This window comes from Helicoverpa zea, chromosome 22 (assembly GCF_022581195.2).
Source record: "Helicoverpa zea isolate HzStark_Cry1AcR chromosome 22, ilHelZeax1.1, whole genome shotgun sequence".
NCBI lineage: Eukaryota > Metazoa > Arthropoda > Insecta > Lepidoptera > Noctuidae > Helicoverpa > Helicoverpa zea.
The window spans coordinates 9,409,697-9,431,126 of record NC_061473.1 but is presented as its reverse complement, the minus strand read 5'-3'; the positions used below and the strand labels follow the sequence as shown (position 1 = coordinate 9,431,126).

General features: G+C 36.6%; 3 protein-coding genes across 10 annotated transcripts in view; 1 reads left to right on the top strand and 2 right to left on the bottom strand.

The window, feature by feature from the left end:
* LOC124641221 (probable aminopeptidase NPEPL1) lies at positions 1–20,305 on the top strand. Of its 8 annotated transcripts, none has more exons than XR_006985651.1 (14): positions 1–179; positions 4,205–4,368; positions 4,757–4,939; positions 5,276–5,441; positions 5,650–5,819; positions 6,604–6,831; positions 9,122–9,267; positions 9,596–9,660; positions 9,909–10,000; positions 10,391–10,567; positions 11,557–11,667; positions 12,306–12,422; positions 12,678–12,980; positions 18,418–20,305. XR_006985651.1 is itself a non-coding variant. In XM_047179245.1 (14 exons), exons 1-13 carry the CDS (start codon positions 283–285, stop codon positions 12,402–12,404), a joined length of 1,665 nt encoding a protein of 554 aa, XP_047035201.1. In that variant the 5' UTR covers positions 222–282; the 3' UTR covers positions 12,405–12,422; positions 12,675–12,981. The 8 variants fall into 8 exon arrangements, 6 of the variants coding, with proteins under 6 accessions (XP_047035206.1, XP_047035201.1, XP_047035202.1 ...); XR_006985650.1 differs by lacking the exon at positions 1–179 and adding an exon at positions 222–346; XM_047179245.1 differs by lacking the exons at positions 1–179; positions 18,418–20,305 and adding exons at positions 222–346; positions 5,044–5,085 and having other exon boundaries at positions 4,757–4,897; positions 12,675–12,981.
* LOC124641214 lies at positions 13,732–17,018 on the bottom strand. The gene is made up of 3 exons (XM_047179234.1): positions 16,831–17,018; positions 16,667–16,756; positions 13,732–16,275 (listed from the first exon to the last, which is right to left on the bottom strand). The coding sequence occupies exons 1-3, from the start codon at positions 16,905–16,907 to the stop codon at positions 13,824–13,826; spliced, it is 2,619 nt and encodes an 872-aa protein (XP_047035190.1). The 5' UTR covers positions 16,908–17,018; the 3' UTR covers positions 13,732–13,823.
* Positions 20,306–20,610: 305 nt separating the features above from the next.
* The window catches only part of LOC124641228 (coactosin-like protein), a 34,257-nt gene continuing 33,437 nt past the window's right edge, over positions 20,611–21,430 (bottom strand). The window contains exon 5 of the mRNA XM_047179258.1: positions 20,611–21,336. Coding sequence (XP_047035214.1) covers positions 21,220–21,336 — 117 coding nt within the window. The 3' untranslated portion in view covers positions 20,611–21,219. The remainder of the gene's footprint in view (positions 21,337–21,430) is intronic.

Here is a 21,430-nt window from a genome sequence, read left to right as displayed (position 1 = left end):
GAACGAAACCATTCAATGATTTGGCAAGTTGGAGGAAAGTGTTATCGCTTTCTTTTTAACGAAAGTAAACAATAAACTGCTTGTAATTAAACAGTAGAAAGATTTTCATACAATATAATAACATTTCAATGTATTTGTGACGATAAAATATAAGTCTGACCAAGTGAACGTGAAAAACGGTAAGTGTTTTTAAAAGTTAGCGCTCGTCAATCAAGTCGGATTCGACGCTAAAAACGTTGTTTGTGTTGTAAATTGTCATGTTTTTGTGTTATGTAAGTCAGCATGCTGCTGTTAAGAATATTTAATACGTTTATAAGTGTTATTAAGCATCCTACTTATGTCGCAGGTGATTGACCTACTCGCTATTACCCATTTGCGCTATTAGTGGTATTTTTAGACACATATTTTAAAGCTTCTATCAAATCTGTGATTTTTTACTCTTACACGACATTTTTGTGTATTTTTATGAATGAAAATTGTCATAACTGTGCTGTAGAATGTAACTGTGGATATTTCTATGACTCACTGTCAATGTTCTAATGAAATGCAGTGCATATGTTGTTAATACTCGTAATTTATTTATTTATTTATTTAGTTTGGCTCTTCAACAATGAGTACACGGTTACATCTATAACTATACATTTAAACTTATATCTAAGTGCCTCTAATAATGTCGATAAGTAATAATGTCAATGAGGGCGTTTGCTATCGGGGCTGGCTTATCAAAGTATACTTTGTTGTGTGCCAGTGTTACAAAGTTACCTTTGTTCATGTTCGCTTTGGACGTAGAGTCTAACATAATTTTAGTTAAAGAATATAACTAATGAGGCATTATTATTTTACCTCTGTGACTATCTAATCTGGTGAGATACAACCTGGTGACAGACGGATAGCAAAGTCTTAGTAATTGGATTCCAATTAACTCTTTGAGTATGGCACTCAAAAAAAAACCTGGCTCTGCACACAAAACCCTTTGTTCTAAAGGACAATGGGCGATTCCGGTCCAAATGTCCACCACGAACGAGACCTATATGGCCAGATAGCCCGTTAAATATAGAACATTTTTTGTTATGAAAGTAAAAAAATATATAATGCCAGAAAAAAGTTATAGCAAAATCAAATAAAACATTTTATAGATTTTTTCAATTTCATTTTTTCAATTACTTTTCGTGATGTTCGATTTTCGTACTTTCTGTAACTTCTGATAAAATAGAATTGTTCATTATTAAAGAGAAGACACCACCAGTTACATCGAACTTTCTTAGATCCAGGCACCGCTGAGTATATTCAAGCACTTCTGGCGCCTCAATTGGTTAGTGATTTGTACATCCATCGGGTAAAAAAATATGGGCTGTTTATATGCAAATGTGTCTTACTCATCTTAGTTTTAGATAAAGTGCGGAAATGGAAGTGGAATAAAATAAAAAATAATAATGATAACATACAAAAACTACCGAAAATTAAGAATACATTTTTGGCTATAACTTTTTTTTGGCATTGTTTTTTTTTTACTTTCTTAGTAAAAGTTACTCTAAATTAAGTGGAGTATTTAATTATATAGGTCTCGTTCGTGGTGGACATTTGGACCAAACTTCATACATTCTTGCCCAATCTCCTTTAATAACAAAAGAACAACAGTCAATAAAAAAGAATCATCACATCGACTCACTTTGTCGCGTCTTTGTATGTGACTAGCAATTCATCTCATAAAACGCTATCTATGCACAAATCATAAACATTAATCAAATTTAACAGTTTTAATTTAAAGTCTAATTCTCTTTCTCAGTCTAATTATTACACTGATAAGCATAACATTTAATGTAGTGGATTGAATGTACATCATCTTGCTCTCGACGCTAAGATTGGCTAAAAGATTTACTTTTTTGTAATTCACTAGTCACTAGCTGTTTTCCCGCGATTTCACCTGCATCCCGTTTTAACTCCTGCCCATACTAGTATAAAATATAACTAGGGCTGCCATCTCGAATTTCGCCAAACCCTGACAAACATTTAAAAAACCCGGACATTTGGCGTAAATGGCATTTACTATTAACATATACTTAAATTCAATGAGGTGCTTCCTTACATGAAAAGTGTCCAGGTTTTCCCTGGACACTTCTTGAAACCCCGCCCGGACGGCCCCCGGACGGCCTCCAAACGAGCACAAATCCGGGGAAACCCGGACGGATGGCAGCCCTAAATATAGCCCATGTTACTCAGAAATAGTGTCTATTCCCAACCATGAACAAATTTTCAGATCGGTTCAATAGTTTCCAAGCATTCACAGACACAAAAAATGTTGTCTATTAAGTGTCATAAGTGTACACTTCGCACTATTCTTAGTCATTACTTATCTTAATAGCCTAGCTACAGATCTGCAAATTACCGTAGCAACCACGTCAACACAGATTTAATGCATTTTGTGTGTATTTAATCTTGCATTGTCCTGTCAGTAATAGTTTTTATCGCACAACTGTGGTTTGTTTCACAAATGGTGATATTGTGATCAAGTAGATGGGTTTGGCATTCAAGGAAGGTAAATTTTACAAATTCTGTTTGTGTATTTATTAATATGTTTTATCATCATCTCCCAAGCCTTTTTCTAACTATGTTGGGTTTGGCTTCCGATCTGCATCGTAGGATGCAGCTTAGTACCAGTGTTTTTTTAATGCGTTTCACGACAATTGCATTGGAGTGTCTGTGATTAAAAAAAACAATACTAACAACATTTGGATTTTCTCTTACTCTTATTGTCTGTCTGTCTAATCTGAAATATAGTTTTTTTTACTTTGTAAGCTAGTAATTCAAATCAATCTGTAAATAACTATAGACTTTATAAAATAATAACAAGGAAAGAGAGCCTACTACTTCCTTATAATATTGCCAGCAAAAAATTGGCACAAAAAATCTCCATAGTAACGCAAATCTGGTTCTTGTATTTGCATAAATTAATGTTCTATGACCATAAAAAGATTAGCCACAAAACAAGTCAGTTAGCAACTAGGTCCCTAAAGAAACACTAGCTTCTTTCGTTTTTATTTAATATGTGAATCAGATGTTTTTTGTGTTTAAAATATCAGTGAAAAGAGTTTGTGAACAAGCTAATCTCTGGAACTACTGGACCGATTTGAAAAATCTTGCAGTGTGACAAAGCCCATTTGTGGAGAAAGAGAAAGACTAGATTTTTTACCGGATAGTGCTAATTTGTTCCTAAGGGATGCCAGTGAAACCAATCTTGGAAGCTAGTTAAAAATCATCTAGAAGCTAGTTAAAAATATTAAAAACTCATCTAACATTTAATGCATTGATATTAAACTAGATAAGAAACTAGTTGAGCAACATTTTATCATATAAAATTATACAGTAAACAAGAAGATTATGTTAAACTAATTAACTAATTTATTTTCAAATGGATCGTTTAGTTTAGATCTCACACTGACAAGATGAAGTATAGATTAAAACCTCATTCCTCGAGATGGACGAATAGACAAAGTAAATGTTATTTTTTTATTTTGTGCCAGTGATATCTGTACAGTAATATAGGTATCGCAAGTGTAAATGGTGAACAGTTTGATCCCCCTAATGTCAAGAAACTCAACCAATTTGAAAAAAAAAAACAGTGTCTCATCGTTTATCTGGATGCGCAGCGTAGTGTTCACGGAACGCGGGTGAAACCGGCGGAAGCTAGTGTTTAGTCAAGTCACCTTTTTGAGTGTTACATTTGCAATGAATATTTCCAAATACTTTGACTTCAACTATGAAGTTTCAATTTATGAAAAACAGCTGTTTTTCTTTATAGCACGTTTATTTTGTTGTATTCAACAAGAAAAAAGTCATTTAAAAAAATAACAACGTCACAATTAGGATTAAAGCTACACAAATCTTTTTTCTATTTTTTGTGATTGTATCAGTAAACTAAGTCCCATGCAAGTTCATAGACAACATAATTTTAAATATGAAAATGCATATATACAGTTGTTTTACTGAAAACTGATGTTTATGTTGTCGGTGTCCATAGGCGGCACGATACCACACTATTTTTAAAAAGAATAACCATGGAGTTTCTTGCCCGTTCTTCTCCATAGGAAGCTACTTTTGGAATGGGCAACTAGAATCAAACTTATTTATATTTTTTAAGTTCATAAGTGCTTATACCTAAATGAAACAAATGATTTGACTTTGACTTTGAATTTTCGATCGGCAGTTCGCACAATGTCAAACGCGTCGGTGAGCATAAAGATCCGGAGTGGTCTGACGCCGTCTGACCCGGAGCAGCAGCCGGTGCTGATCGTCGGCCAGGCTGCTCACCTCGCCGCGCTCAGCTGGGACGATGTGCGCTGTAAGCTGGAGCCCAGGGTCTCTGAGGAGGTAGGTTGGAAACTTTAGTATCTTGAAACAACTTCTTGGCTGCAGAACAACTGTTCTGGAACGTGATGAATTACAAAAGATAGACAGCCCCCAAAACACCACTTTTTACGTGTTTTTGCTAAGAAGAAGAGCCTCAACAGTATCCTCAATCTCTAATACTCTAATGTTTGTATTTCCTCATTTTGTATGTGAAGTTCAATGACTTCCTGAATGGTTTGAGAACATAATTGGACCCGGTAAACGTTGGGGTGGACCTCCAATCCAAATCCAAATTTTGCTTCTTGTGGAGCTTATTTATCAAACTTGGATTTGTTTTTTTTTTTTTTTTTGTACTAGGTGCAAAATGACTAAAAAAGCACGGTTAATACATACCTGTTTTTTTTCCTAGGCATGGCGCCGCGGGCTGCAATGCGTGACATCATCCCCGGGCGACACGTGCGAGCTGTGGCCCCGCGCCGCATCGCTCGCATCGCTCCCGTCGCGTCGCTCGCGTCACGCGGCGCCCGCTAGAGGACACGCGCTCGCTAAGATCGTGCGCTCGACGCAGCGCTCTACTGACGAGACTATTGTCGTGAGTATCACTACTCCCCGCAGTCGGATGTCGCATCGCTCGCATCGCTCCCGTCGCGTCGCTCGCGTCACGCGGCGCCCGCTAGAGGACACGCGCTCGCTAAGATCGTGCGCTCGACGCAGCGCTCTACTGACGAGACTATTGTCGTGAGTATCACTACTCCCCGCAGTTGGATATCGCGTCGCTCCCGTCGCTCCCGTCGCTCCGCGCCGAGAAAGATGTCGCGGCTAAAACACGTGACGTCGTGCGACGAGCAAAAAACTGTCTTTTATAGGCTCTTGTGTGTTTCTATGTCTTGACTTCTAACAATATTTAAACCCAATTTCTTTCTCTCAGCTGGTGTGCCGCAAGCGCGACGTGCTGGCGAGCGCGGTGAGCGTGGCGCGCTCGTTCCCGCTGTACCACGCGCGCTCCGCCGCCGCGCCGCTGTGCCCCGCGCCCGCGCCGCCCGCCGCCCGCGCACTGGCCCTGGAGATACACCTCGTGAAGGAGGATAGACAGGGTGAGTGTTGACTTTGACTTCGACTTTGATTTTGACTTCGACTTTGATTTTGACTTCGACTTTGACTTCGACTTCGAATTTCTGCAATGCGATTTTGTCCGTCAAACGGTTTAGTAGAGTAACCATACCTTCAAGTGACTAAGATTTTCAGCATTACTTATAAACAGCGACTCAATTTTCAATTAATTTTTTTTTGTGTTTATATCAGATGGTGAATCTGAAGAGGAAGGCCTGGGTGTGCTGGACGCAGCTCTGCTGGACAGCTCGCTGTCCGTCGAGGAGGTGCGGACGCTGCAGGACGCGGCCGACGCCACGCGCCTCGCCGCCCGCATCACCGACACGCCCGCCAACATCATGAGTGTCGACAGCTTTGTGGAGGTAACTCTTATGTACAGCACCAGGTGTAGTGCTGGACAGTGCTGGACGCTGCTGGACAGTGCTGGACGCGGCCGACGCCACGCGCCTCGCCGCCCGCATCACCGACACGCCCGCCAACATCATGAGTGTCGACAGCTTTGTGGAGGTAACTCTTATGTACAGCACCAGGTGTAGTGCTGGACAGTGCTGGACGCTGCTGGACAGTGCTGGACGCGGCCGACGCCACGCGCCTCGCCGCCCGCATCACCGACACGCCCGCCAACATCATGAGTGTCGACAGCTTTGTGGAGGTAACTCTTATGTACAGCACCAGGTGTAGTGCTGGACAGTGCTGGACGCTGCTGGACAGCTCGCTGTCTGTCGAGGAGGTGCGGACGCTGCAGGACGCGGCTGATCCAAAAAATATTCAATTTGTTTTAAATTCCAGTGTTTTTTGACGATTTCTTTAGCCAACTAAGCAGGACATATAATTTTACACAAGTATTTGCTTGGACACAGGTGCACTCACTATTCCTTCACTCTCATAGCCCGATGGGACGGTAATCCGACACGACCGGAGAGAGATCACAAACAGGACCGACATTAACGTGCTCTCACTTCCACGAGATCACAATCACCGGCTTCCACGATTTCACCGAGGCAGCTGCAAATTAAGTTATAAAAAATATGCAATTTTACAATGATCCCAGTGATATATTTCAGTATAATATAGTAATAAATATGGTGTTATTTTATTATGTTCATAAGAAAATACTCTTCTCAAAAAACAATCCTTCTTTCATAGGAAGCCTGCAAAGTAGCAAAAGAACTCGACATCCCCGAACCCACTATAATCCGAGGCGAGGAACTCAAAGCCCGTGGCATGGGCGGTATCTACGGCGTAGGGCGGGCGGCGGCCTGTCCCCCCGCCCTGGTCTCGCTGTCCTACAGGGCTCCGGGGGCGGCTGACAACGTGGCCTGGGTCGGGAAGGGAATTGTCTACGATACCGGCGGCCTCAGTATCAAGGCAAGGGTGAGTTTGCAATTTTTCGCTTGGTCATTTTCATACATTATTTTTGGAAATTTTAAAGAATTTTTGATGGTTTATCAGTATGGATTAAGTTGAATTTCAGAATGGATTTTCAAAAAAATATAAATACTTGATGGAATTATATGGATTTTGTATGGATATGTGAAATTTATAGTAATTGAACCAATAACTGGAACTTATATCGAATCTGGTTAGCCAGGTACTTTGCTGGGGAGTTTAAAACACATAGGAAGTGGTGAAGGGTGGGCGTTTTGGGGGCTGTTTTTTGTACATTTCTGACGTTCGAAAAGTGCTGTTTTGCAGCCAAGTTTGAATAAATATTATTGTGGATTGGCTTGGACTTTACGATTAACAAAATTTAACAAATTATGTTATTCAGGCTCTGGATTGTTTAATCTCTGTGCACCAACTACAACGACTAAAATACTTTCGTAAGGCCTTATTTATATATGGATATTCAGTATTATATTGCAATTTATACAAGGTGTTGATTTGCATTTGTGCGATATTCAAGGACGTAATTATGCAAAAAAAATACGTATTTTTTTTTTTCTTCTCGGGTCGAGAATCATTAGCATAATTATGTCCTTGAATATGGCACGGATGCAAACCAACAGCTTGTATAATTGATAAATTCATAGTTATCTTAAATATTTTTTATTAGTTATCATTAACCATGGGTACGCAATGTTCTGGGATATGGTTTCTTTACATAACTAGCACTCTTACACTTTCACACATATTTAATCTGTGCGTTTGTTTCTTGACTTTACTAGAATACTAACATGAATAAAAACATTCTGTGTTTCCTGTGATAATGAATAATTGTGACATGTTTATAAATGTGTCATTTGTGTTTTTTTTTTTGTTGTGTAAAATGTATTACTAGCTACCGTCAGGTCACTACTTCCCTCACGAGGATAAGAAGTAGCAATTTGATGTACAAATAAGCTACATGACTTCTAATTTTCATCATCATCGGTTTTCACCAACAATCTCTTAACGTTTACTCTTAACTAAGTGTCACTTACAATAAGGGCTCCCCCAATCAGTGCCGGCTTTAACTCTACTAGCGCCCTGGGCGAGATTTCTACGGCGCCCCCAACTACAATTCAAAAAAACAGAGACATAATATGTAGTTACCGATTGCGCGAGCGAAGCGAGCGCGAATTTTTTTTTATAGTTAACAAGTCAAAGCAAAAAATACCTAAAATGTAGCCCAATCGTACATAAGTTATTGCTGGTTGGTGAATGCAAAAACACGGGAACACAGGTTGTGATTGCGCGAGCGAAGCGAGCGCGAAATTTTTTGTTATATTTTAGAACTCAAAACAAAAATGACTTAAAATGTAGCCCAAACGTAGATAGCTCTTTGTTGGTGTTGGCGCCTATGAATTAAAATTATGGGACTTAAAGTAGTACCATAAATAGAAACTAGAAGTTACTTTCTTATTAATAAAAGGACTTAAACTTACTACCTTTTTACTACTTAACTACCTTTTTGCTAGGCAAAAAGGTAGTAACTACACTAAGGACTAAGGTTAAAGGTTTGTAGACAAAAAAAAAATTCAAAAATAAAAACAACTATAAAGTGAAGCAAGCCCGAAAAAGCTTTTTTGAGATTTGGATCACTAAAAGTCCTTAACATATATAATAAAAGGCGACTGTGAAGTGAAGAAGCCGCGAGCGAAGGGAGCGCGAATTTTTTTGAGCATTGGGACATTAAATTAAAAGTAGCTATATGTGAAAAAAAATGTAAGTGTAAGTCCGCGAGCGAAGCGAGCGCGAAAATTTTTGAGTTTTGGGACATAAAAGTAGTGTATCTAACGCGCGCGGCATTGTATGACAATACATTAATTTAATTGAAATTTCTTGGTCCAGGAGCGTACCGCGGCGCCCCTGAGCTCGCGGCGCCAGGGTTATTCGAACACCCTGCACCATAGGTTAAGGCGGCCCTGATGCTATCCATACATTTGAATACAGTTCTTGTAAGCTGCGATCTTTGATGAAATTTAAAACAAAAATAGGAGTAAAATTCTGATCAAGGATTGGTTGGGGGCGCCTGTGGCGCCCCTTATGTCCGGCGCCCTGGGCTGTCGCCCAACCGCGCCCTACCCTAAAGCCGCTACTGCCCCCAATAACAAAGGTTACAAGGGACATGACATGAAATTACACTTAAACTTTGGTGAACACGAAATTCGTAAATGGGCATTAGACTTTTGTATAGATATATTGCTTTATTCCTATACTAACGTATCAAGTTGGTGTACAGACGTCGATGGTAGGCATGAAGGGCGACTGCGGCGGCGCGGCGGCGGTGCTGGCCGCCTTCGCGCTGGCCGTCAAGGCGCGTCCCACCGTCAACCTGCACGCCGTTCTCTGCCTCGCTGAGAACGCTGTCGGACCACTCGCTACCAGGTAAACAGACTTTGACTTTGACTTCGACTTCGATCTTTGACTTTGACTTCGATTGACTTGGACTTCGATTTCGTCTGTGACTTCGACTTTGATTTCTACTCTGACTTTGACTGTGAGTTCGATTTTGACTTTGACTTCGACCAGTGTTTTACAAGAAACGACTGTCTATGTAAAGTCCGTAACCCAAGTTACCCCTTGGTTAGGCTGGTTGTCATACTTACTGGTTTCGGATTGCCTGTAACGACTGCCAAAGATGTTCAAATGACAGCCGTGCCTAATCCTCGGACTGACCTAGTGAATCCACATTGAAGTAATGTTTTGTTCACAGGCCTGATGATATACACACGCTGTACTCAGGACGTACGGTGGAAATCAACAATACTGATGCTGAAGGTACGCCAAACACTTTACCTAAAGTTATTCTATAAAAAAATAAACTGCTACAGTTTCCCTAGCTATCTTTCATCCAGTCGCGGTAAGAAGTTTCCCCGAAACGCGGGTCAAACTGTGAAAAACAGCCAGTTTCAAAATAAACCCTTATAATTTTTATATCGTCTATATATAAAAAACAATTGTATAGGATTTTTCTACAAATGAAAACTCTGTGAAATCTATAGATTGTGTGTATTGTAATGTTTCAGGTCGTTTGGTACTGAGTGACGGAGTTGTGTACGCATCTAGAGATCTGAAGGCCGACACCATTGTAGATGTCGCCACTCTCACTGGCGCTCAGGTATGTGATAAATATTTATGTTATTTTCATCGCTACAACAATTATTGTTGTAAATATCATGCAAAAAGAGTTATTTATTTACCCAACCGCTGAAGGATTGGCTACAAAAATATAATTTGCTTGCGCATTTATTATTTAGTAAAAAGTAATGTTAACTTAGACGTAAACTTGAATGATTTCTATTAAAAATATATATTCGGAGTTTTATTTAAAAGCTGTAGTCTTAATACTCTTTTGTTTTATACTATTTGGAAGTTTTTTTTTTTTTTATATATAAAATGAGTTTCACCTAACCGTGTCAATTAAAGAAATCCATCTTAACATAAGTATCTCATAAGATGTGCCTCTAATTCAAATTCTTTGACCCTGTTTCAATTTTTTTTTTCTCAGGGCACAGCGACCGGCAAATACCACGCGGCTATAATCTCAAACAGTGCTCGCCTAGAGTCAGCGTGTGTCACCGCCGGGCTTCGAACCGGCGACCTCGCGCACCCGCTGCCCTTCGCACCGGAACTGCACTTCACCGAGTTCACTAGCTGTGTCGCTGATATGAAGAATAGTGTTGCTGTAAGTTATATAAATAATGCTAGTTTTTTGAGGGAACTACTCGATAATTGGGCTGCCTAACATTAAAATATATATTTTTTTAGTTTAGTGGTTCGGAAACAGGAACTTAAATTATTATAGTGTGGTTATTTAAACACACAACGGTGTTTGAGAGTAAATAAGACGTGTTTGGTTTTGTAATAGGTTCCTAGTATCCCCATTGCCCTTACAAAACCAAAAAGCGCAACCGGGTAAAAAGATGCCTACATATCTTTTCTTGGGCTTTAAATGGTGTATTAAATTTGTTATTAAATGTGGTTATTAAATGGTGTTTTTTTTTTTTTTTTTTTTTTTTTTTTTTTTTTTTTTTTTTTTTTTTTTTTTGTTACCATTGCTCATTTATTGTAACGTCCTGAATCGCTTCAATCATATGCTTACTCTGACGTTTATTGGAGAATCACTGACTCCTAAGTCACAGGCACATGCCTAGTTTAGGAGCCAGAGTTTAATGTTTTACAAAACCTATAATTTATGCCTAGTCTTTACGGATGTTAATGTTGTGATGGCTTTTGGTGAAAATAAAGAATTTATTTATTATTTTATTTAAATTCCTTTAAAATCAGTCTTGCTAGATTGATTTGATTTGACGTGAGAACACGATAGATGGTCACTCTTTTATAAGAAACTGTGGCAGACAGACACTCTTTTTATATATAACTTAATAATCTACTAAAAATGTGTTTCCTAAGCCTTTTTTTATAAATTAACGTTTATATTAGCTTAACCTGTAACTATGTATGTAAGAAAATCCTGGAATCTTAATTTGACACACTTCCCGGTCTTCGATTAGGTTGAAATTTTGCAGACGCTCTGAGTTCTGATGACAATACAAGACTAGCGTGTTTTTTTAGTTTTTTAAATTATTATTTTTTCATGTTTTTCTTGTTCTTTTTTTTTTTTGCTAGGTAGTATTAATAATTTACTATAATCTTATACATGTTTGTCTATAGGACCGCAACAACGCGCAGCCGTCATGCGCGGGTCTGTTCGTGCTGTCACACCTGGGCTTCGACTTCCCCGGCCGCTGGCTGCACGTCGACATGGCGGCGCCCGCACACTGTGTATGTATCTAGCATGTTGTGCTATAGGACGGGCTGGCTGGGCTTCGACTTCCCCGGCCGCTGGCTGCACGTCGACATGGCGGCGCCCGCACACTGTGTATGTATCATTTGCCTAGCCATTTCCCAAGAATATTGAGGCACCTGAGCTCCAGTGTTAAACACCAGTGCCTACCTGACTTCTTCAACCCCGTTATCCGGGACACCCAATAGTAAGACTGGTTATCAGACTTACTGGCTTCTGACTACCCGTAACGACTGCCGAAGATGTTCAAATGAAAGCCGGGACCTGCACTTTATCGTGCCTTCAGAAACACGAACGATATACGATATGGCGTAAGAGAATTTTTAGAACATAAATTATAGAATTAGAATAATAGTTAGAACTATATAATTTGCCTTTTTTCTGTTTTTTATTTTGTATCTAATAGTTTAATTTGGCAAGCCTTATACTGGTAGGATATGGTCAACGCTCCTTTTGTAAAATAAAATAAGATCTACATGTATGTACCCGTATTTACAAAATAAATAAATTTGAATTTGACCGAAGTTTGATCAATAACGCTTGAAGTTTCATAAGAACCAGTAATAGGTCTATATGCAAAAAAAAACCTTTGACTAACTTTTTGGTATACTTGCAGGGTGAACGTGCAACTGGTTACGGCGTGTCGCTGCTGTGTGTTCTGTTCGGTTCGCGCACACACTCGCGTCTGCTCAGAGCTCTGGCGCCTCAGTTGTGATACACCACACTGTACTAGGTAACATCAGTGGTAACTGTCATGCACCTTAACTCAATAGTAATAAGTACGATTTTCCTATAAAACTGTTACCACTGACCTGAAGTTGACTGTACCTACTTAAGATCAATTTTTTAACTGATGAGGTTTATAAAAACCTCATCAGTTGAATTGTTGTTGAGTTGTTATTATTAATCTAGCTGTTTTCTTTTGCCCCTCGTCCCGTAAGAACTAATGCCCGTATTTAAATGATAATTAATTTTTTTCTTTCAGCAGATGCTAACACCAGTGTCCACTTAAACAATAACGGAGGAGTACACTTGAAAACATACATGATTTTCCCAAGAAAAAATAGCTGAATAACAAAATACATCATAATTATTAATTTACAGATTTCATGCTTTACAATGTAAGTGTAATTTAAATAACATCTCACAAAAAACATTTATATTGACAACCTCTTATTGGGAAGTCGGTAAGCATAATATCTAAAGAATTACTTCTTATTATTTTTACCTTTAGTATCTTTTTCGAATCTAATCTACGAAACTGCTAGTTCTAATAAAACTGTTGTCTAGAATAGGGTAGTGTCCAGGGTCGAAATAATGAAATAATATTTAGTCCGCTTTTTAGATAATCAAAAAATATTGGATACGTATTTTTTCTTTTTTTAATTAAACATAAAATGACAAAGATAATACACTTCAAAAATTAGGAGTGGGGGCCTTTTACGTCACAGTGTCCTGAAAATTGTAGCAACTTGTGACGTCACACTCAACTTTAACACGCTATATCTTAAGGCCCCTTTGCAGTACGGTGTGTAGGTATTAAAACACGGACTCGCGGCCAGGGGCACGAGCGGTCGGCGCGGGGCGGCTGCGGTGGCGGCGCAACGAGCGTATGCTCGCGGGGTCGCGGGGTGGGGCGTTTCGATGTGCCACAGTGTAGCATAAATGCAGTAGGTAAATCGTGTTCGATTGTTGCAATACTTGGATAACATTTTCGTGAAATGTTAGTTGATAGGTGGATACGTAAATAAAATTACCTTTTTACTTGGTGTGTTAATTATTAGGTTGGTAGGAAAGAATTATTCTTTCGATAAATGCTATCAATCTGTTAAAAAGTGTAGTTTTACTGTAAGGAATTGAATGGCTTATCATATTAGCTAGTCTCATTTAGTTTTTTTTTTAATATGGAAAGTGCACAGCACAATTATGTTGACATGCGCCATGAAAGTATCGATTTACGCATAAAATTCGGAAAAAAATCGAGATAGTTTATAACAAATATAAATTAAAATAGTTTGATACAATATAAATAAATACAATTATTTGATGCAATACAATTTTTTTATTTATTAATTTTACAATGATAATTACTATGGTATGATTATATATTAAAAAATAGATACATTTTTTATATTTAAAAGTCGTCAAATTGAATGAAATTTACAGTGTCACTATGGTCACTGTCTTCTAAATGCAAGTTCGGTGCTGAAGCGGTTAGAGGCGCTATATTTTCTTTTTCCTCTAAACATATATTCCTAATAGGCATTCCACGTACATGCCTTGGATCAACCAACTCAATAAGTAGGCTCTTCAAATAAAATTGTGTTAATTTTGGTTCCATTTTTTCACTCCAGAACTGGTCATCTTTTTCAATATATTTAATATATACTGGTTCGGCTTGTGAAACCCATAAGCCAAATATGCACACATCACGTCCCGTCACATGCAACTGCCCCTGAATTTGGTAAAACCAGTTACTATTTTTATTTATAGTAAATGTTTTTGATTTCTTATTATGTCGTATAAGCTGGATTTTATTATTTTCCAGTGCTTTCTGCAAACCTTCCTTTGCAGCAATTAATGAACACTTTACTTCTACTACTTTATCGTGTCCAACAAGACCATCAGGTGTAGCTCCAATAAAAGGATATTTTTGGTCTATAAAAAGTCCACATGGATCAATTTTAATATTTTCTTGTTGCTCAATTTGTTGGAGTGCCTGTTTTTCGTTTTCAATGCCGTGAGCTATTGAAACCACATTACTTAAATTTTTTTTGTAAAGTATATTTTTTACTAGGGCTGACGTGTCTCTTGTTGGTTTGCGTTTGCAGATGGGACCAAAATTTGAAGCCGTTATAATTTTTTTTCTTATTTCTAGCCATTCGCTTGAATCTCTTTGCAGTATTGTGGATCTCTCAATGTGTTCTCTGTCAGCCGTGACATTTTTCAAATTTTCCATAAAATTAATTTTGGCTCGCTCCAATTCTGTATCAAGCATGTCTGGTGCAGCACTGGTTTCACCGTAATCATGCTGTATGTTCTTACTAAATGGCTGTCTTCGCAGCTTTTTAACGGGGTGTTCAATATTAGACTTACGCTTAAGTGCTCTCCTTTTTTCAATATCCACAACTTTGCCTTTAGGACTGTTACCTAGAATTTTTTTTTGGACAGCAGATATAGCATTTTTTTTATTAAAAGAGACTACTGCCGCTGAGCACCTAGCCTGATAGCCTCGCCTTTGAGTGAAATTTATCCTTTTCCCTCCCACAAATTTTGCGATGACATTATTAAATCGTTCGACTGTGTTGGTATCTACGTTTTCGATTAAGCTTCTTGACTTTCCAGCCACAGTCGATACGATTGCTCTGAGCCGAAATAAAAACGTAGAATTTTGGATACACCTAGTACCATTATTTAAAATTCCTTCTTGGCCACAGTTGTAGTCGTGGCACATTCTATGGTCACCGTAGGCATGTTCGATTGAATTAATGACATCTTTATGAAGTAAGGCCACGGCATCATTTTTAGAACCATTTGAATGGTGATGATACTTTATGGATTTTACGATATTTTTCCTCATTGACATAATTTTTTGGTTTGTTAAACTTTTTCTATGTACCAGTAAATATTTGGTATCTTTAGCTAAACTTTGCATCTTCTTACAAAAATTACGGAGAATGTGATTGCGGCACTCTATTTTTTCAACCGTCAAGTTTTGATCCTTGTACGGATTTGACTTTAAAATTTTGGCATATGTCGATGAGTCACCGTCTGCTATCAATCTTTTAAATATAACGCCGTACATTGCAACAGATGTTTTAAAACCTTCTGCAATGATTTCTGCTTCCATAGAGCTGGAAGACCCTTCGAAATTTTTAAAGCACCTGTGGTCTGGCGGGCTGATTTTTCTGTTTTCAGCACGGCTGCATATCAAACAATATTTGTTTTTGACACCTATAAATAAGACTTGCCCAGTCCTTCTACCAATAATAGCCGCAGCACCAGAAAGAGCTTTAAAATTGGTGCCATATGACCGTGCACTCCATGCTCCGTCTGCATACACGTCGATGACTGGATATCCATTTCTAATGTGACCTTCAGAAATGGCTATTTCTTTTTCCTCATCAACAGCCGCTTGCATGGAATCAGCTGCGGTAATTTCCCAGTTTTCATAAACTTCATTTTGTAACTGCGCATATGTATGTGCCGAAAATACGGGGATGTTCATTGCAGAGAACAGTTCTTCAAACTGGGAATGACCGATGCCTGTAGCCACGATACCTGTCGTAGCCGCTATGTTTGTGTTCAAATATTTTTTCTCTGTAATATCGCTGACATTTTCCGAATCGATTGTTACAATTTGTTGGCACATGTTGCACTGAAGCTTGAATTTAGACATAAGCCCATTTCTTCTTTCTCCTATAATTTTAAAATAGCCTTCTTTGCAGTCAAACAACTCATTATGCCTTGCTTTCATTTGCAGTTGACGTAAAAAATAATTGACATCTATAATTCGCCTACAGGTCTCACTTTCATCAGTGTTGTAGTTTACTACTTCAATGCAGAAAGTATCGTCATTGTCCATCCTAAAAAAATATATAGTATTTATTAAGATCTAGATCAGCTTACCCTGTAACCCTATACTTTTATCAAATCAATAAAAGTAAATAACTATATAGTCATGACTGTTGGCATGAATAACATTTTTTACTAAATATGTATCAAGAAAAACAATACAAGCAGCTCTGCGAAATCGTGAAGTACCCTAAAATCACTAAAAAGCAGTTGTGCCTTATATCTTGTCGAGTATTTACGCATAAATGTAGTAAATTGCTGTTTTTTTTTTCGTTTCGGCGTTTGGACCTATAGCAAAGGTTGTTCGTATCGCGAATACTTTGATCCCTCAAAAATGGAAAAGAAATTAAAAATAAAACGTTAAAAACACAATGATAACGGTATCAAAAACAATATATTTACCAAAGATTCTCATTATTAGTGACAGGTAGTGTAGGAGAAATTTGGACGCTTGGGGCTATAGTTTCCAAAAGTGTACATTGAGTATTTTCCCTGAAAAAAAAAAACATTACTGACTGACACCTACGTAAAATATCAATTTTGAGTTAAAGAAACGTAGATCTTACATAGAGTTATGGAAACTAGATTCATCGTTTAAATCAAGGGTCTGTTGAGTACCATACTCAGATTTTTTTCTTCTCATCGAAGCACTGAAAAAAAGTTTACATTTACTAAGCACATGTTCTACGATACTAACTAAGAACAATAATATTCATTCGAACAAATTCCATCTTTTAATTTAATTAGACTTACTGATTTATTTATGCTGTGGCACAAAGGCACATAATAGATAATAGATAATAGTGTAGTTGGCGTCGTAAGCAAGGTATAGAGCGCGAGTGTCACTTCATTCCGTTGTGGCAATTTTGTAAGCTGATGTGTTATAGATACTTATCTTATTATTTATATCTTATTACTTATTATTATTTATAACTTAATTTAATATCTATTAATGTAACGTAATTATTGTTTTGGTTTAAAAATAATTATAACAAACAATTTTAAAATAATATAGTAAAATATTAGTCAACAATTTTTTCTTTTATTTCTACCTATATTCAATGGAAAGGACCAGGCCAAAGCCAAGAACGAGATGAGCATGTTCATACTTGTGCTTACAGTTCATACTTTGTGACGCGCGCTCTATAGCTTGTTTATTTATACTCTAAGGTGGGCACAAAATGTATATACGCTAGAAGAGATCTTGGAGGGATACTACAATACTGGTGCCAGTGATTATAGTGTAAGTGTTCTTATTATGAATTTATAACAATATGAAGAATACGCCCAACTGATGTAATAATAATAAGTAAAACAGCATTATACTTACGTATGATAGGTACTTTAAACTGTAGGTACTTACCACTTTTCAACTAGCATTTCTCTGTATGCCTTGGGTTTCAATTTTCTAAAAGATCTCTTATTCGTTTTATTACCCATTTCAAAAAAAAATTATAGACAGTTCTTAATTATAGGTTTTTACGAACAATAATAAAATATCAAAATAAAAACTATATATACACAAATTCTAAAATGCTAATTATATGTTTACTAATCAAAAAGAAAACTTTATATACAAAAAATATGAACTACAAATTTTACGGTGCACTTTTACGTAGAGGAATTTTTTCGAAGCTAACGAGCATACGTCCAACTTCGAAGACGTCTAGGCGGGCACTGGCGGGCACTAACAAACCGCAGCGGGCGATAATAATGCAAAATTTTGATTGTTTTGCTTCGTGGAAAAAAATTATAACTAAATTGTAAAATATGCCTTTACCATTTTATTCGAAATAAAATTTCCTTCTATTAGATATAATTTTCACATAAATTCCTAACATAACATCTTTACAGCACTCGTTTAAAATTGCGATTTGGTGTCATGTTTGATATTTTTTTTTATCGAGAAAATTATTCTTAATCATGTTTCTATCTTTACCATTTACTAGAGGGTATACTAAACTTTAATAAAATGTTTTTTTTTGTTTAAAATTCCACGTGAGATAACTTTTACAGATGTTCAAAATCCTTAAAATTTAGTGCATCCTCGCCTTAACAAGTTCTGATCCAATTTAAAAAAGAAAAAATACGTATCGCTTAATTTTGGACAATCTACAAGACGGACTAATTATTATTTTTTAGGAAACTAGCCTATTATGTTTTCAAATACAATGAATATTGTGGTTATCTAGTAATACTGCCCTCTACAAGATTTTATACATTTATAACAGAAATAATAAAATAATAGTTAGTTTTCTAAGCAATAAACTTATATAATATCGTTATGATTATAATATAACAAAGTAGCACTTAGTTTGGAACTGTTGCCGAAAATTAAGAATTATTGTCACCTTAATCAAATATCTGTAAGTCATATTTTATATAGGAAAGCTTAAGGCCTATTCAGACCTAAGCGGTATTCGCTACCGTCTGCGGCAGAGAAAACCCAGTGGGTATGCGATAATATTACTGTTCATGTTCGGGATGCATGCCGCTGCTCCCGCGCGGTATGTACTTCTACCCACAGCGGCAGCGAATATCGCTCAGGTGCGAATAGGCCTTTATTGTATCTTTTAAATTGTACCCAAGAAATAGGGATTTTAATTTGCCCTATTTTCCATAAACCTTTTTTTATGCTAAACTGTTCAGCAGCTTAGTTATCATCAACTTTCAATTTTAATTGAAACTATTAAAAACCACATTTACCACTAAGGCATAGACTCTACTAAAACCGAGGAGTTTTTACACCTGAGTGGGCAGATACAAGATGCTTTAATAACGAAATTCTTATTATTCATAGTCTAAGTGTGTATTTAAAATAAGATCTTTCGGCAACGTGTTCTATGTCGCAAGTAAAACGCATGCTATATCTAACGAAAAGCAATATAATGTACAATAATAAGTCTTGGAGTTGTTACCTACAAGTAAATGTTACCGACAATATGAAGAAACTAATGAATACCGTCCTTTTTTGTGGAAGCAAGGAGTATTAACATATTCTGAAATGTTACTGAATTGTACACAAAATGTTATATGTAGCATTTAGGGTGGATTTCAATAACCTTTCCGTTGAGTTGCCTACATACAAGAGATAGGCATTCGAAATTACTTGTATGAGACTAATTACAAAATTAAGCTAAACAACAGTAGATATATTATTGAAACCCAGAGTTAAGGGACTATAATACTGATTCATCTAAGATTAATATGTATTGTCATTCTCCTATAGTTTCTAAAAATCTCGGTAACAATAAAAACATTAAATCCAAGTGTACCTTATTGCAGTTACGAAGTATATATTATAATGTTACACCATTACTTTAAGCAATAGTTTAATTATTTGTCGGTTTAATTGAGGCTTTAGTCTGTACCAATAATATTAAATACTAGTTCAAGAAGTATCGTAATATGCGGTATTAACTATAAATTCTAAGACCCAGTTGCATCATTTAACTATAACGATAACCGAACCATAATCAGCCGTATACATGCCGCTCATTGGCCAAAAATGCGCGATTTGACAACTGAAAATATTTCGGCTATGGATAGTTAAATCATGCTACTCACCGTAATATAATATGGAGCCAATTATGGAAGCATTATAAGGCCCAAACACAAGTTACAAATTAACTAAGAATTTAAAATATTGGTACAGTTAAAACGTCAACCATATAACACGCTAGAAATACATTATATAATAATAAAATGTGTTCGCTCAGAGCCAAATCATAAGCCATAATATTTTTATATTACATATTTAACAAGCATTTAGTTTCAATTTGCAATAAAACACTAACTTTGGGTTACAACATTTAACTATAACGATAAATAAACTATAACCAGCCGTGAAATTGTCGCTTATTGGTCAAATCGTCGATGACAACTGAAAATGGTTCGGGTATCGTTTTAGTTAAATGGTGTCACTCATTCATTTGATTTGTGTAGGTTTTATATTGCTGTTGAAACAAATAATCTGTCAATAATGTAATCTTTAAGTGAAAGTGTTGACTTTTTCGAAATAAAGTTGTATTTGAAGATAAAGATTTTTGTTTTATTTAATGGTTTACTAATCTCTATCATAGCCCAGTCAAATGAGACGTTTGAAATAACAAAAATTCGTACAGAGCTGAATTTAATTGGGATTACCATAAATAAAATATTAAAAGTCCACATCGATCCAGGGTGAGCTTCCGATGTTTTGAATTCGCGCATTCGTGTTATTTAAGAACTATTTTTATATCTAAATTGACTTATCTAATCGACCATCTCAGAGACTCTATTACGGGAAGAGTATGTAACCGACAGAAGAACCTTGTGGGATAATGGATTAAATAAAACAAACTATGGTCGTTTGGTTAATGTATGTATTTACTTCAATTCGTTTACCAATAATGCTGGGTAATAAACACTAGACAATGTATATAAAAGCCAGTTTAAATCCAAATTCATTTGTATACAATACATTGTAAAATTTCGTCACAGTAAAATACAGGTAGACAAAAAAATAAATGCACTTAACGCGCCCTATACATGGCAACATTCACTTAAGATTTTTTGGCAAATCCTTACGTTACATTATCGAGTATAATAATTGCACAATGACTTTAAAAAAATAAATTATTGAAATTTTTCAATTTCCCTAAATAAAAAAAAATAAGTTCGAATATCAATTTAGTAAAAAAATAAATAGGTTTCTTTTCGACCAAAACAGGATAAAATGACTAATGCTGAACTTAATCACACCAGTATAAAAATTTAAAATAAAAAGCACATTCCTACTTATAGAAAAATCAATTTTGGGCCTGATGATGGCCTAATCATTAAAAAAGTTATCATAACTTTGATTTTAAGTGTAGCTATCTTCCACTAAGAGCTCTATGGCTAAGTAGAAGAGGGCTGTTTTAAAATCAAAGCGCTGATATGTTTGGATATAGGCGGATATGTTATTGTGCAATTCATAAATCCCTGACCCCAGTCCCGTAGTTTGCTCCTCCCGCCCTGTTCAGGGCATCTTTGAATTGATCGATGTCTATTTCGGATTGATTTTCCAACTGTAACTCTACTGCAAAATTCTGAAACAGAAAAAAGTACGAATTAGATTGTAAATATAAACAAAACTGATTGGAAAGAAATACATAATAGGGAATTAACCGAACGTTATAAAAA

Coding starts and splice junctions, on each gene's coding strand:
- LOC124641221 (XM_047179245.1), top strand. CDS start 283: ATGCTGCTGTTAAGAATATTTAATACGTTTATAAGTGTTATTAAGCAT. Junction 6,832..9,121: donor GCCTCAGTATCAAGGCAAGG/GTGAGTTTGCAA, acceptor GTTGGTGTACAG/ACGTCGATGGTAGGCATGAA. Junction 10,001..10,390: donor CCACTCTCACTGGCGCTCAG/GTATGTGATAAA, acceptor TTTTTTTCTCAG/GGCACAGCGACCGGCAAATA.
- LOC124641214 (XM_047179234.1), bottom strand. CDS start 16,907: ATGAGAAGAAAAAAATCTGAGTATGGTACTCAACAGACCCTTGATTTA. Junction 16,757..16,830: donor TCTAGTTTCCATAACTCTAT/GTAAGATCTACG, acceptor TTTTTTTTTCAG/GGAAAATACTCAATGTACAC. Junction 16,276..16,666: donor ACTAATAATGAGAATCTTTG/GTAAATATATTG, acceptor ATATTTTTTTAG/GATGGACAATGACGATACTT.